This window comes from Pteropus alecto, unplaced genomic scaffold (assembly GCF_000325575.1).
Source record: "Pteropus alecto unplaced genomic scaffold, ASM32557v1 scaffold79, whole genome shotgun sequence".
In the NCBI taxonomy this organism is placed as follows: domain Eukaryota; kingdom Metazoa; phylum Chordata; class Mammalia; order Chiroptera; family Pteropodidae; genus Pteropus; species Pteropus alecto.
The window spans coordinates 16,781,138-16,798,302 of NW_006494612.1; the positions used below are offsets into that span (position 1 = coordinate 16,781,138).

The 17,165-nt window shown below is 35.9% G+C and overlaps 1 protein-coding gene across 2 annotated transcripts in view; it reads left to right on the plus strand.

Annotated features, from left to right (window-relative positions):
* The first annotated feature begins 1,204 nt into the window (after positions 1–1,204).
* Positions 1,205–17,165, plus strand: part of HINT3 (histidine triad nucleotide binding protein 3) — a 22,580-nt gene continuing 6,619 nt past the window's right edge. Inside the window, exons 1-3 of one of the 2 annotated variants that reach the window (XM_025042444.1) lie at positions 1,205–1,708; positions 11,571–11,688; positions 16,760–16,829. In XM_025042444.1, coding sequence (XP_024898212.1) covers positions 1,508–1,708; positions 11,571–11,688; positions 16,760–16,829 — 389 coding nt within the window. In that variant the 5' untranslated portion in view covers positions 1,205–1,507. The remainder of the gene's footprint in view (positions 1,709–11,570; positions 11,689–16,759; positions 16,830–17,165) is intronic. The other variant, XM_006926147.3, reaches the window with a different exon arrangement.

The following is a 17,165-nucleotide window of genomic DNA, read 5'->3' on the forward strand; positions in this document are numbered from 1 at the left end:
ATACAGAGGTGGAAAGAAGGATATTTCAAACAGAGAGAACACTGTATAAAAGTACAGGTGAAGGTGTACTACATACATGGAAATAATGGATACTTACACTGAGCAAGAAATGTACTGATTCTGAACCCTGCCTTGGGCTCCTGAGGGGCTATGAAGCTATTATTGTGATCCCCAAACCACTGGCAAACTGCAAAAATAATGAAAAATATCTTGAACACATGTACGCCAACTTTTAAGATATATAAATGCTTTTGATTCATACCATATAAATTCAAAACATTACTGAATTCATAATAGGACTTTGTTATGTATTTTCTAAATCAGTGAATCTCAAGGGCAAAACTATTATCATGAGCTGGTGCAGGAAAAAAAATTTAGTGTTAAAAAAGGAGTTCTGTGTTCAGAAAGGCTGGTGGCTTCTGGAGTTAAATAAACCTTTGTCTGAACTTTGTCACTATCAATAATTAATTGTCTGGTATCGGGCAAGTCTGAGTTTGTTTCTTCATCTCTGTAGTGGGGATTGTAAAACCAATCTTTCTTGTTTTGACGGTGAAGAGAAATAGCACATTTTAGGTGTTCGGCAAGAGCCAAGTATTATAAAATAAAAGGTTGAGGTCAAATCAGAGTCCATGTTGAACATCAAGCTAAGGAATTGGTACTTTTAAGTGTAGTAGTTACTGAAGGGTTTGAGTGACAGGACAATCAAGCAGGGAAACTAGTTAGGTTATTGCAGTGGTTGAGGTGGAGCATAATGAGGCATTGGTGGAAAATTTCTGTGTTATTTCAGACTATAAACCACAGGACTCCACATTTACTTGTGTATGAGGAATGTGAGATTAAAACTCCTATTCCGATTTAGCTAGTGCTGTTAACAAAAAGGAAACGTGAAGTTCAGTTTTGGACATTTTGAGCTTAAGCACCTAAAATTACTCGGCTGAAAAATGCATACACGAAGCATCAAACACAGTCTATGTTAAAAACTTTAGAAATTCTTTTCATTCTCTTAAAACCTACATATTTTTTAAAACTTTTTTTTTTTTTTTCTTGCGACAGCATAATACACTGCTATGCTCCACGTTTTGGGGAGAGGAAGTCCAGAATACCCAAAACAGGTTTCACTTAGCCAGATATTAGAGCGCGCTGGTGATGTCATCACGACACGACGTGGGACGTGCTCCTTCGTCTCGGTGGTCGCCGTGCGTCACTACCCAACAGACGCCGGGGGCCGGGCGACTCCCGCGCCTCCAGCTCCTCCCGGTAGCGCCGTGGTACTCGCGCTCCCCCTCGTGGGTCGGCTTCAAGGCCAGCGGCTGGCTTTGGGGCCCAACACCGCATCGCCCTCCGCCTAGCGTCAGCCTGGATCAGCGCGTGCGCTCAACTCTGCTCCGCCCAGCGCCAGGCGAGGGGCGACGCCTCGAGGTAAAACCGAGAAAGTGCAGGAGAGGACTGTGTCCAGGCCTAGTTGTCCTGGACAAGCCGAGGCTCAGGGACGCAGGGGACTGGTGAGATGGCAGAGGAGCAGGACTACCACAGCGCGGAGTCAGATCCCTACTGTGAGGCAGCGGCGACTGCAGAACCTACGGTGTGTTCATCCCAAACCCCCGAAGTCGCCGCAAAATCACCGGAGCCCGAGGACTACAATAGCAAGTGCGTGTTCTGCAGGATCGCGGGGCAGCAGGAACCCGGCACCGAACTCCTGTATTGTGAGGTGGGCGGCAACGCGCGACAGGGCGTGAATGGGGACGCGATCGCCCGTGGGAGCTGCGGGAGCGAGGCCTCGCCCCGGTCCGGACCCGGGCGGGGGTCTTGTAAGTCCTTCAGCGCTCTCGGGGTGGAGGCCCCGAGTGTGGATCGGGGTGGGAAGGATCCTGTGTGAATGAGGCTGGGGGATTTGGCGGGGTTCTAGTATTGATGGCTGACTTGCTCCTCTTAGGGCAGAGAGATTCTCCAGCGATCTCCTTGCTGTTTTGAGCGGAGGAAATGTAGTAATAAAGACCAATACTTCGCCCTATCTCCGCAGGTACCGAGGTATTTGGCAGAAAAATAGCATTTATGATCTCTGCTTTTATAAAAGGAGTTCCCTCCCCTGCCTTTCTGGACACTGCTTTTTAATTCTGCACACTCTAATACTGTTATTGAAGTAAAAACTAGTAGAAAATAGTAGTAGTTGTGAAAAGTTTGTTAGGTTGACTGATAATAGGCTGGAGGAAGTGGGTCTTAGTTCAAACTATTCCTCAGTAGCCTCTGGAGGGTACAGTTGCTATAATTGTGTTATCAGTTGAAATTTGTGCACATTTTTCAGAGCACTGAGACTTTGCCTAGATATTTTAAAACATATCTACCAGTTTTACACACCTTTGAAGAAACAACCTTTTGAGAATCCAAAATAGAATGCAAAGATTCTGGTTTTTGTTTGTTTGTTTGTTTTGTTTTGTTTTGTTTTGGTGGTAATCATTCATTTGTTAGAAGTAAATTAAATTCTCTCCATGCACCTTCTGTTGGAGATTCAGTGGTAAGTAAGATAAAAGGATAAAAGGTTAGTCCCTGTCCACATCTTATAGTCTAAATAAAGGGTGGAGTGAATACAGATAGAGGAGGCAGCTGCCTTGAATGCCCTGTGCTATGGTGAGTTGCTTTAAACACCTGCGGTATTTTGCAAGCCTGTAGGAGGAGCACCTAACCCAGATTTGAAGGGTTACAGAAAGCTTTCCAGAGGAAGTAAGACATGAAGAAATAAGTAGGAGTTGACCCCGTGTGAGAATAATATCCTAGGTAGGGAGAACTTCCGGAACTTCATTTTATGCTATAGGAGAACTAATAGTAATTCAGTCTAACTGAAACATAGAATTTGAGGGGATGAGTGGTGAAAGATGAGGCTGGAGAGGTAAATAAGGGGCCAGATTATTAAAGGTGTTGTAATTCATGTTCAGGAATTTTATCTTTACCTGAAGAGTGAAGGGAAGCTCCACAATATTTAATACTGGGTAGGGAGGAAGGAGTTCAGGAGTTACATGAAGGAGTTTGATCTTTGAAAGATCATTCTGGCACCATTGCGGAGATTGGAGAGGACCAGTCCGAAGGCATGGAGACCTGTTAGGAGGCTATTGAAGTAATATTGACGATGGCCTAAAATAAGAATGGAGTATTGGGAATGAAGAAGAGTGAATCAATTTAAGGATATTTAGGAGGTAAAACAGGCAGGACTTGTTGATGAATATAGATTAGTTGCTTTTAACTGGGAGCGGTTGTCCCCCAGGAGACTTTTGGCAATGTCTTGAGACACTTTTGTTTATAATAACTGTGGGGGCAGGGAGGGTTACTGACACATAATAGGTAGAGGCTAAGGTTGCTAACATTGTACAGGACATAGGCCAGGCCTCCACAACAAAGAATTATCCAGCCCCAAAATGTCAATAATGCTGAGGTTCAAAAACTCTGATGTAGATATAGAAGACTGAGGAAGAGAAAGGGGGAAGTCAAGGATATTTCCAGATTTCTGGCTAGGGTGAACTGGTAGTTCTGGCACCATTTAATTAAAATTGGGAATATAGGAGGAGAATGGATGGCCAAGAGAATGGTGAGAAGTATCAAAGTGATAAATTCGGTTTTGGAATTTCGGAGTCTGAGGTGAGTGTGAGGCATCTAAGTAGAGATGTTCAGTAAGTGGTTAGGTAGTTGGCACTTCGGAGAGATCTTGATCTCTAAGCCCAGTTTATAGGAAATGCCATTTTGTAGATGGAAGTCAAAAAGAGGGGAATTAATGAGATCATATAGGAAGTATATGTAGATTAAGAAGTGAAAGGAGGGCTACATAGAAGCCCAAAGAACACCAAAATCATAAGGAAGAGGAAGACATCCCGAAAAGGGGACAGAGAAAGAACAGTCAGAAAAATAGAAAACTAGGAAAGCTAAAGACAGAGGGTATATCAAGAAGAAAGGAATTGTCAGCAGTATCAGTAGCAATATCAGCTTTCCCTAATCCTCAGGTCTGGGTTAGGTGACCATCCTACATGCTTGTGATGGGGCCAGGTTAGATCAGAACTGTTTTTGTCCCCAAAATGATGTTCATTTACCTCTAGAAGAGCAATCGTAATGCAATGGTGAGGCAGAAGGCAGACTGCAGTTGATTGAGAAGAACTCAGACGGTGAAAAATTGAAGACAGCAAATAAAGACAACTTTTGAAGAACGTTTGGCAATCTTGGGGAGGAGGGAAAGGGAGTGGTAATTATAGGAGGAGTTAAGGATTAAAAGAAAGCTTTTTAAAACAGTGAAGACTGGTGTGTTTAAATCCGGTTGGGAAAATGCCAATGGAGAGAGTTTTACAATGGACTGGGGAGGTAGAGATCCCTGGGAAAGAGGAAACTCATTCATTCATTCATCACTCAGTATTTGAATGAGTGCCTTCTCTGTTTCAGGTACTGTCGGAGGCAGGGGGATACAGAAGTAAAACCGTGCAAAATCCCTGTCCTTGCGGAACTTACATTGTAGTTACAGGAAATAAACAATAAGCAGACTATTAAGTAAAGTGCCTAGTTTATTAGGTGGTAAAAATAAAAGAGGAAGGGGATGTAGTGTTTAAATTTTCTTCAGGAAAAGCTGCACTAAGAAGCTGGCATTTGAGTGAAGGCTTGACAGAGGTGAAGGAGCAAATTACATAGTTGTCTGGAAGTAAAAAGTTTGAAGAAGCTTCTTTGAAAGCCATGAAAGAGGATCAGAGAAAGAAGGATTGTTGTATAGTGATGAGGATCAGTTGAAGTTGAGGACATTCAGTTTAATGTCTGCTCAGCTGTGCGATTTTTTTTTTTATCCTTCCAGCAGCAGCCTACGTCTAGTTTCAGATAAAGTGGGCAATTATGTCGACCTACGGTTGGGGTCTGGCCGTGTGAGTGTTATGGAAGTGCAGTGGGACAAAGGTAAGAATTTATGGCTAGATAGTAGTTAAGTGAAATCTATGTTGAATAGGGGAAGGAAGTGGGGACAGGAAGCAGCTGACAGGGAGGAAGAATAAGTACATCAGTTGTCTGTCTATAAAGTAGGCCTTTGCTAAACTGATCCATAGAGTCAAGAGGGGCTCAGCTCTGCCTCTTCATTCACTCTTTATTTTATTAAATATAGAATTAGGTTAGTGAGAGGCAAGTGAGTTTTTTAACTTTGCAGAGTTCAGTATTACTTAGATTCCTAGAAAGTGCTTTTAAATGTTGTACACTCTTGTCCCAATGTTGAAGAAAACTAATAGAAGGTAGATACTAGTAGTTGTGGAAAGCTTTGTTTGTCTAAAACTAGTCATCGAAATGGAGTGAGATGGTCCAAACTTCTATCATAGCTTTCTTCCTGCCCAAAGGTCAGGATTTTTTCTTTGTAAGAAACTATCAGAAGAGAAGAAAATTTGACTTGGCATAATTGGAGTTACCAGCATCATGTGAGATTATTCTGGGAAACCTTTCTGGCAAAAGCTAGAGAAGATTCTTCATCTCGTAGGCTTCTATATGGTGTTTTCTTGTTGAATATTAAAGAATTAAAACTAAATAAAGGCTAGACCGTGCATTCTCAGTGAGGAAGATATCACTGCCAAGGGGGTGAAAATTGTTTGTTTGGTTTTTTTTGGGAGGAGTCAATATTGTACTCTTTTTATGTATGGGGTAAAAATATACATAGAGTACATAAACAGAGTGTATTTGTGGTATTAAAATACCATGGGGATGGTATTAGGCGAAAAAAAAGTTTTAAAAACGTCTTTAGGGAGGCAATAATGAAAAAACGCCTGGAAAACACTAGGCTAAATGTTTATTTTCACCTTGCTTAAGACCATAATGAGGAAATACTAGTTCAACTTGAATTTTCTCCCCTTTGTTTAGTCAAAATTGCCCTACACCTTAGATGGCATGGTATTGAAGTATTCTTTCAAATGTCATTTCTTTTTATTTGCTTTAGATAGCAGTCAGGATTCAGTTCAAGGAAAGAAAAAACATTCTAATTATTCAAAGCCAAAATTGATTTAATGTAGAGAATTATTTGCTATAAAAGTCCTTGCAAGGGTTGGCAGAGCAGGTTCTAGAAAAGCCTCCAAGAGTGACACCCAGAACAACACTGCAGAACCAGTTGGGGAGCTCACTGGGGAGCTAGTCGGGGAAATAGGAGTCAGGTAACTTCCTCTGGAACTTGGACTTCAGGAAGATGTTTTCTCAGTTGCGATTCAGAGACAAGGAAGCAGTATGACTGCCCCTTTTGAGGGGTGTTTCAAGTACTATTGGCTGTTTGGGTTGGACTCTGCTTTGTTGTACAGGGTTATTCCACTGATTGCAGGATATTTCACATTTCTGACCTCTGGGCATAAAATGCCAGTAGCATCCACAACCTAAAAGAGCACCTACGTATTTCTAGTCCCCTCTGAGAACTCTGCTTCAGAGCTACACTATACCTGCTGGGTCCACACTGATTGTCCATGCTGACAAAAAATGCACGTCTTATGCCTCAGGTAGGCTTTTCAAAGCACCTATGTCCTAAGTACATCAACTGGCAAGATCTGAATTCCTTTTTAGCTATAATACAGAGGGCACAGAAGTATTTGGAATGGTGGTCGAGTGCCAATCTACTGTTTATCACAGTTTGTTATTTTTAAATGGATGCTTAGCCAAAATGGTTTAGATTCAGTGGTGATAATGAAATCAAGATAAACTAGCTGTTTGCCTAAACCATGAAGTCTCAAAAAGAGGAAAATTGATGTTCTTGTCTGGGGGAGGAGCAAGGGCAGGGCAAAAAAATGTTTATTCTTATACGTATAAAGTACAGAAATACCATATACAGAAATACCATAAGCAGATACTCAATATAGCCATGGTATAAAAATACCATGAGAGGGGGCCAAATAGGAAAAAAAAAACTTTACAAAGATTCCTTAGGGGACTAGTAATGAGGAGAGTTTGAGAAGCACTGTTCTAATTAAACACTGACCGTAATTCCAACTTTAAGAGGTTGTTTTGCAAGGACAGACTGAAAGATCATGGAAAATCCATCTCTGTTACTAGTAAAGTATCTGAAAATCTAATGATATACCTCTTTTTTAAGGAATAGAGAAGGGAACATTGGTAGCTTCATCTTTCTTTTTAAGCAACTGTCATTTATTTATTCAGCAGTTTTTCTGGCTTATTATGTGTTTACTCACTTAGAGTTCAAGATGAATATGGAATGTCCCACACTTCAGAAGCTTGCCTATGATCTGAATTGAAAATGGCAAATAAAACATTCTTTATTTGCCATTTTCAATAAAGGAAAGTACATTTGGAGAAGTCTAGTATCTATTCTCTTGTCATTTCTACCCTGTTCTTCTTCCCCCATAAGAAACTTTAAAATATTTTCTTGTTTTTCCTTCCACTGTGAGTAAATATATATGTGTAAGTTTATATTTTGTTCTCTGTTCTTACACAAAAGATAGCTTAACCACTATCCTGCTCCTTGCTTTCTTTTTTAATTTAGGTGTATGTTCCCAAAATTATTTTGTAAGTTTATAATGATATTCCTCGTTCCTTTTTATAGCTACACATTTCTCCATTGTGTGGATTTACCAAAACTAAGTCAGTCTCCTGGTTGAATTATGGACACTTGAATTATTTTCAGTCTTTTGCTATCATAAATCATGCTGCAAAGAATAGGCTTGTACATCCATCATTGCATATTTTTTTGTCAGTGTACTTTTGGAATAAGAGGATAGTCTTAAAATGAAGAGTCTAAATAATGGCTGAGTCATTATTAGCAATGGTAGAGATGGAGATAGCAGACAGCCAGTTTCAATATTTTTAGGAAGCTTAATGGAAATCTAAATCAATCATTGATTGTTTAGGCTAACTAAAACATTAAGTTTCTTTGCTTTTGACAGGAATTTTATCTACTCCTGGTGATGATGACACTTATGTTGATTAGTAGTTTTTTTTTTATTAGAATTGAGAAAATTTTTATTCATACATGACATTTAGTAAATAAAACTTTTCAAAATAGGGATTTGGGAGACAAAGAGAACTAGGCATTTGGTTCATTCTTACGGCGGAATCATGGAGTATGGGGCAGCAACTTTACAAAGATTCCTTAGGGGACTAGTAATGAGGAGAGTTTGAGAAGCACTGTTCTAATTAAACACTGACCGTAATTCCAACTTTAAGAGGTTGTTTTGCAAGGACAGACTGAAAGATCATGGAAAATCCATCTCTGTTACTAGTAAAGTATCTGAAAATCTAATGATATACCTCTTTTTTAAGGAATAGAGAAGGGAACATTGGTAGCTTCATCTTTCTTTTTAAGCAACTGTCATTTATTTATTCAGCAGTTTTTCTGGCTTATTATGTGTTTACTCACTTAGAGTTCAAGATGAATATGGAATGTCCCACACTTCAGAAGCTTGCCTATGATCTGAATTGAAAATGGCAAATAAAACATTCTTTATTTGCCATTTTCAATAAAGGAAAGTACATTTGGAGAAGTCTAGTATCTATTCTCTTGTCATTTCTACCCTGTTCTTCTTCCCCCATAAGAAACTTTAAAATATTTTCTTGTTTTTCCTTCCACTGTGAGTAAATATATATGTGTAAGTTTATATTTTGTTCTCTGTTCTTACACAAAAGATAGCTTAACCACTATCCTGCTCCTTGCTTTCTTTTTTAATTTAGGTGTATGTTCCCAAAATTATTTTGTAAGTTTATAATGATATTCCTCGTTCCTTTTTATAGCTACACATTTCTCCATTGTGTGGATTTACCAAAACTAAGTCAGTCTCCTGGTTGAATTATGGACACTTGAATTATTTTCAGTCTTTTGCTATCATAAATCATGCTGCAAAGAATAGGCTTGTACATCCATCATTGCATATTTTTTTGTCAGTGTACTTTTGGAATAAGAGGATAGTCTTAAAATGAAGAGTCTAAATAATGGCTGAGTCATTATTAGCAATGGTAGAGATGGAGATAGCAGACAGCCAGTTTCAATATTTTTAGGAAGCTTAATGGAAATCTAAATCAATCATTGATTGTTTAGGCTAACTAAAACATTAAGTTTCTTTGCTTTTGACAGGAATTTTATCTACTCCTGGTGATGATGACACTTATGTTGATTAGTAGTTTTTTTTTTATTAGAATTGAGAAAATTTTTATTCATACATGACATTTAGTAAATAAAACTTTTCAAAATAGGGATTTGGGAGACAAAGAGAACTAGGCATTTGGTTCATTCTTACGGCGGAATCATGGAGTATGGGGCAGCAGGATTTTAGGAGCTTCCTTAATTTTTTCTCTTCTGTTATCCTTTAGACTGATACTTTCTGGTTCCATGAATCTAAAGCAGTGTTATTCCTGCTTTGAGGTGGAATTCAGCTACATTACCTCAAACTAATTCTAATCAGGATGTATTTGGTACCAGAATTACCTCTAGATTTTTTAAAGTTAATGTCATAATTGAGGAGGAATAAAGACATCTAAAATTGTTGTTTTATGTACTGCCCCATCCGGGAAGTACTGGCTATTTTATTGTGCTAGATTTGATCCTCAATACTAATTGTTTCTCAGCTTGTAGCATCAAAGAAATAATGAAAAATATTAAACAATCAAAAACATTATGGTCTTCGATCTTATCCTTTTTAAAAACATTTCATGGATATCAATATTTAAAGTTACTGTTAGACAAGACATAATAAAAATGAATTAAAATTGATATAATTGTCATGTTTTTATTTTATAGTTAACCATTCAGGTTTCCCAAGTCATCCAGCCTTCTGGGATTCCTCTTTGTGGGTGCATGCACATCACGTATACATGTATGTACATATGTATACACATGCACATACATATGTATACACACATAAAACTGGTCTGAGTCTCTATCCATAAATCACAGGAAACTCATCACTCTCTAGTATATCAGAGGATTTTTCTCACGGGCAGGGGTAGAGCGGTGTATGCTGCAAACATCCCTATTCACCTCTCACGATTTTCTGTTTCTACTGAATTTTCTATCTCAGCCTCAGACCTTTTTCTTGGATTAACCAGAGACTAACACAGATTCTTTTCCTTTCATTTTCCTGATATTTTAATGCAAAGCAACAGTTGCTGTGGACTTTTCCTGAAAGTTGGGGGGTAACAAAGGAATCTCACATTCTTCAAACACACTATCAAATCCCTGTTTCTGTAGGCAGGCACCTCAATTCGGTTCTTGTTTGTGTACTTTCCTCCTACCTCATGCTGTGTTCAGTTGACCCATCACTGTTTACCACAAGATCTTAAAAGTAACATTTTTTTCCTTCTATTAAAGTAATACTTAATAGCTGGAAAAATAATCAAGATTTTTGTGTTGTGCCTCCACATTTTAGTAGCTTCTCGCCTGAAGGTATATAAGTAAGGACATCAACAACATCAATATTTAAACAGTTTTTAGTAAAGTGATATTCTGGGCATTTTATAGAAATATTGAGATAAGAAAGGGACACATGATACCTTGTTTTTGCTACTTTCCAGTCCAGTTAAAGTAGACAAAAAGTTTCATTCTCTAAAGCATGGTGGCATTGGAGGTGGACTTATCACTTGAAGCTTAGATGAGCGGTATGAACACTGATAAGGAAGTTAATGGTACAATATGTACAATTGCCTTTAACTATTGTTCTCATTGAAACCAAGATTACTGGCATGGATATGAGGCCCTGATTCAAATTGAATTTTGGAATCCTGGAATGGAGAACCAATGAGTAATAGTGTACTCTGGAGATTTTTCAAGGGAAACTATACTTATCGATATTGATTTTATTTAATTTTGACTAATTTTTTTTATATAGGATATTAAATAAGGTTATTTAGGGAATATAGATTTTTCTCTTGGAAAAACTTGAAACAATGTTAATAGATTGAAAGACTCCCTTTTTCTTTACCTTTTCTTTTTTCTTTACATTACTGTGTGGAATATGTAAACCAGAAAACTGATGTAATAGGTTAGGCATATAATTTATTACTATATACTAGAGTTTGTTTCAGCATATCAAATACTTTTCAGTGCTGTAAAGTGGCAAGTAAACAGAGAGAACATGTATTTGTATATAATTACTGTAAAATGTTTAAAAAAATAACCTGTCGATATTTATATGCTAGATGATGTTCTTATAATTAAGGATCATGCTTTGGAAAGAAATTAAATATAAAAAAGAATTTATCAATCTTTCTATGATTCTGTAGTCAGACCTTTAAAAGTAATTATTAAGAGTGAAAAATCCCTAGGGTAGAAATGGAGAAATATATAGTGGGGAAAAAAAAAGACCTCTGGAATTTTTGGTAATAAAGATTTAATAAACTTTATTCATAATTCTTTTCTTAAAATTTAATTTATGTCTTTTTAGTCTCTACAATAAATGAGCATTTCATGAAAGAAGCTAATGATTGCCTTTATAGACTTAATGCATAATCACAAAATTGCTCAGTGGGGCTTAGTTGTGACATAAGTATCATTTTAATCAGACTGAGATTTATATTTTAAACATGCCAGAACAGCATTAGTAATTTAAAAAAAAAAAATTCGCTAACAAATGATATGTTTTTCTCTTTAGAATGAAGACCTAATTTGCTTCAAAGATATCAAACCAGCAGTACCTCATCATTATCTTGTGGTACCAAAGAAGCATATTGGAAACTGCAGAGATCTAAAGAAAGATCAAATAGAACTGGGTAAGATGATGGCACTATTCTTCATGATTATATCATCTTGAATTGGCATCAGTGATGGCAGTTACATTTAAAAAGAAAAAATCTAGACGTATTACAAAAAATCTATATGACTTTTTGAAACTTTCATTATGAAAAATTTCAAATATATACAAAAATAAAGAAAATAGTATAATCTCCATGTATTCATTACCCAGCCTCAACTTTTAGTAACTCATGACTGATATTTTTTCATCTATTAACCTTCTCCCACATTGTACTTGAAGCAAATCCCAGATACGTTGTAGTCGCATGCTGTTGAGTTGGTTCTGACTCCTGGCAACGCTGAATGAGCGTTGTCCACAATGTCCTGTCCTCAACAGCCCTGTTCAGCCCCTGTAGACTCATGCCTATGGCTTCTTTTTTGGAGTCACTCTATCTCATATTTTTTTCTTCCTCTTTTCCTGCTGCCTTCTGTTTTTCCCAGTATTATTGTCTTTTCCAAAGAACTCTGCCTTCTCATGATTTATTTAACCTTTAAACTCTCTAAAAGATAATGCCTCTTTATGTTTTCTAAATGTTGGCTTTTCTTGACTCTGAAAATGAAAAGTGCTGTGAAAATTATATACAAATAAGTGAAAATATAGCATATGAGCTCATGTTGCCTGAAGGTGAGACTGTACTGGTACTTGCCTTGTAGTTTTTTGTGTAGATGAACTAACACCAAAGTTTAATTATAAGAAATGTGATGAACTTTTAGCCTCTGAAAAGGAAATTCTGAATTTTGTCTTTTACAGGATTATCTTGTATTTTCCTACTCATGATTTCTGTGACTTATCAGCTATCATTTACTAAGACATTTCTAATCTGCTTCGATAACCTTTGTCACCAGGGTCTGGAATTAGTTGGTTAATACTTTAAGGTAGCTGGCAAGATAGATAAATTGGGCTAGATTTTTTTAAGGTGAATAAGAATTATTTTTTTGATGAGAAATCTTGATATGTAGTTTATTAGTGTTTAGATTCCTGAATTACCAGTTTTTAAACTTTTTTTTTCCTAGATATTACAAAGTTCCTTAGTCATCTGAAGTTCTATGAGTACATTTTACACTTATTTCAGCAGATGGAGGCTAGTAGATGTGCAATATTTAGTACCAGGCAACACCTACCACCATAGACTTAAGTACTGATATACTTCTATATTTCCTTTTATACTGTTTTTCTTAAGGAGGAAGAAATGTGTTCATGGTTGTTTTACTTTTTCTAGTATTTCTTATTAAAAGTTGTATAACTTTTTGCAAATCAAATATTACTAATTTTGAAGCAGTATGGTATTTGGGATTTCATTGTACTTATACAGTTCTTTCTGATTTTGTATACTTTTGATATTTCCCTAATATGATTTTTAAAGTTTTTGCAATTAATATTTCATAAAGTCTATGAAGTTGGGAAAATAAACACATGGAAGAGCTTAATAACACTATAAAACATTGTGACTATAATTGACATTTATAGAACTCTATACTATATAGGATAAAATTTTGTTAAGAGCACATATTCACCAGGATAGACCCTGTTTTGGGCAATAAAATATGTCTAAATATATTTCAAATGATTCAAATCTTATAAAATATGTTATTTGATGACAATGAAATTAGATTGAAAAACAATAAAATCTATAATAGCATTAAATATTTTTAAATTTTTAAACACTTTTAAATGACTTCTAAGTAAAAAGGTCAAAGAGGTCAATATTTTGGATAGATTGGTAACAAAAATACAACATATCAAAATTTATAGTATGTAGCTAAAGCAGTGCCTACGTGGAATTTATAGCTTTAAATGCTTATGGAGATTTAAAACAAATGCCCTAAGTTTCCACTTTAAGATGCTAGAAAGAAGCAAGCAAATCAGATCAAAACAATACCAAAATAAGTAGAAAGAAGAAAATAATGAAAAGTAGATACCAATGATATAGAAAAGGACCAATAGGTTTTGTTTCATGTATTTTGGATCTGATTTTTTTTTCAGTATCCAAAATCTTTTTAATACTATTCCATTATATATATGTACCACCTCTTTATCCATTCATCCAACAGTAGACACTTAGGCATATCTTGGGCATTGTAAACAATGCTGCAGTGAACATAGGGATACATATGTTTTTTCAAATTAGTATTTTGGGTTTCTTCGGATAAATATCTAAAAGTGAGATTACTGGGTCTTTCTTTCTCTCTTATTATAGCCTTTGTTTTAAAGTCTGTTTTGTCCAACATAAGTATTGCTACCCCAGCTTTTTTTTTCATTTCCATTTGCACGAAATAATCTTTTTCCATCCCTTTACTTTCAATCTGTTTGTGTCTTTCGATCTGAAGTGGATCTCTTATAGGCAGCATTTGAGTCTTGTTTTCTTATCCATTCATTCTTTTGATTGGAGCATTTAATCCATTTTCATTTAAAGTAATTATTATTAGGTATGTAGATATTGCCATTTTATTATTCATATTTTTTATCTTTTTTCTTCTTCTTAAAGAAGATCTTAAAGAATTCCCTTTAACATTTCTTATAATACTGGTTTGGTGGTGATGAACTCTAGCTTTTTCTTGTCTGAGAAGCTCTTTATCTATCCTTCAATTCTAAATGACAGCCTTACTGGGTAGAGTAATCTTGGTTATAAGTCCTTGCTTTTCATCATTTTGAATATTTCGTATCAATCCCTTCTGACCTGCAAAGTTTCTTTTGAGAAATCAGCTTATGGGAGCTCCCTTGTAGGTAGCTAACTCTTGCTGCTTTTAAAATTCTCTCTTTGTCTTTAACCCTTGGCATTTTAATGATGAAGTGTCTTGCTGTGGGCCTCTTTGAGTTCATCCTGTTTGGGACTTTCTGCACTTCCTGGACTTGTATGTCTATTTCCTTCACCAGGTTAGAGAAGTTTGCCATCAGTATTTCTTCAAATAGGTTTTTAATTCCTTATTCTCTTTCTTCTCCTTCTGGCACCCCTATGATGCATTGGTACACTTGATAATGTCCCAGAGGCCCCTTAAACTATCCTCTTTTTTTTTTGGATTTTTCTTTCTTTCTGCTCTTCTGATTAGGTATTTTATGCTACCTTGTTTTCCAAATCACTGATTCTATCCTCTGCTTCAGCTAATCTGTTGATTCCCTTTAATGTATTCTTCATTTCAGTTATATTCTTCGTTTCTGACTTATGTTTCCTATCTCCATTTTTATGTTTCCTATCTCTGTTAAAGTTCTCACTGACTTCATCAACTGGCTTTTTCTGGAGTTTTGTTCTGTTCTTTCGTTTGGGACATGTTTCTTTGTCTTCTCATTTTGGCTTTCTCCCCATGTTTTTTATATACATTAGGTAGATCTGCTATGTCTTCAGGTCTTGATAGAGTGCGCTTATATAGTAGGTATCCTGTGGGGCCCAGTGGCACGGCTTCACTTGAGCGGATCCTCCAGGTGTGCTTGTGTGGATCGTGTGTGCCCTCCTGTTGTAGTTGAGCCTTGATTGCTATTTGCACATCAGTGGGAGGGATTGACCCTCAGGCTTATTGGCTGTCAGATCTGATTTTAAGTGAATACATAATTATGATTGTCATTTCTTCTCAATGAATTGATCCTTTTTATCATTATAAATTGTTCATCTTTATCTCTGGATACATTTCTTGAGTCTATTTTATATGATATTAAATTAGGTACTCCAACTTGTTTATTACTTATTGCCTACACTGCATATCTTTTTGTATCCTTCAACCAAATTGAATATTTATATTTAAAGGCTTGAAGAAAGCAATAGAGTTTTGCTTTTTAAAAAAATGTAGTGTGAAAAATCTCTGTCTTTTAATTAGACATTTTAGTTCATAAACGTTTAATGTAACTATTGACAAGTTGGATTTAGCTCTACCATCTTGCCATATGTTTTTCTATTTATTCCATTTGTTTTTTGTTGCCCTGTTTCTTCTTTCCTACCTTCTTGTGGTTGATTGAATCTATTTTTTTAGCATTCAACTTTATTTCTTGATTTTTAAGGTATTCCTTTTCACATTTTTTAAAGTGGTTGCTCTAGAGAGATTAAAATATACATCCTAAGTATCATAGCTTATTTAGAATTAATATTGTACCAATTCATGTAAAATGTGAGAAATTTTGCAACACTTTGTTATTGCTGTTATATATATTTCATTTACATACATTATAGTCCCATAATACTGTTAAAATCATTGCTTTAAACAGTCATATATGTCTTTTAAAGAAATTAAAAGATAAAACAGCCTTTTATATTGACCCACTTGTTTGGGATCTTGGGAGTATCTTAAAAGAAAACAAGACACAGTGTAGCTTGAAGTAACTTGAGATTTTGTTTGACAATATGGTACTGGCCTCGTCATGCACGTCTGGCAGCCTCCCAGCTCAAGCCTAACTTAAAGAAGTAAATATTAGCAGCAGTTTTATAAGCCTCATTATAACAACTATCCTCTGTAGATTTTCTCTTTCTCTTTCAAATACTTGATTATACCATTCAGAAACAAAAGAGGTCTAAAGTTGGCATTGTGCTTTGATGATACCAGGTTACCAAAATTTTTCTAATGGGGAGGCATATTCCCATCTGAAAGCCATAAAGCACTGAGACAATAAAGGTGACAAGGCAAATAGAGTTTGGAAGCCAAAACAATTATACAAACGTTTAGTTAGTCAAGGCTAAGCTGAACACAAAGGGATCCCTAATTTGGGCTCAAAGACAAATTCAGCATTTTTCTGTCGTCTTAATTCAAACAATTTTTATTTAGTTACTTGGTCTCCTTATCATTAGAATTAGACCTCAGCAGGATCAGATATCCTAAACAGTCACTTGATAATACCCCTCAACAGCTATTTAGAGTCAGCCTATATGTGATATTTTGTGACAGATTAAATCTTCATTTTAATTGCTGATAAGCAAACTTCTCAGTAACTTAGAGCTATTGAATGTGTTTTTAAATGTTTACCCATTTGATGTAATTTTGACTAGGATTCTGAAAGTTAAGATTAATAACAGTTTAATGAATTTAATGTCTCCTATGATATAATGTGCTTTCTTTCCTGTTTTATAGTTGAGAACATGGTTGCTGTTGGAAAAACCATTCTTGAAAGGAATAATTTCACAGACTTCAAAAATGTGAGGTATGTATACTTCCAAATAGAAATCATTATTCAAAATTGGTTTTTCTGAAATATTATTTCCTCATGGAAAATGAAAGCAGAGATGGCAGAGTTCGTGATTTAAATGATCTTTTCCTGAAAGTGAGCGTATAGTTCATTGGTAGTACAAATTTAATAAACAAGATTTCTTCATCTCATGTCTCAGCATCTTCTAATAATCCCTACTTATACTTTGGACAGAAGTATATTCAAGCAGTAGGTAGGTAAAATAGTTACAATATGTGCATTCATATAAAATTGTGTGTAAATTGATATTTCTTTAGAAAATACTTTATGTGGTTTAAAAATACATTATTA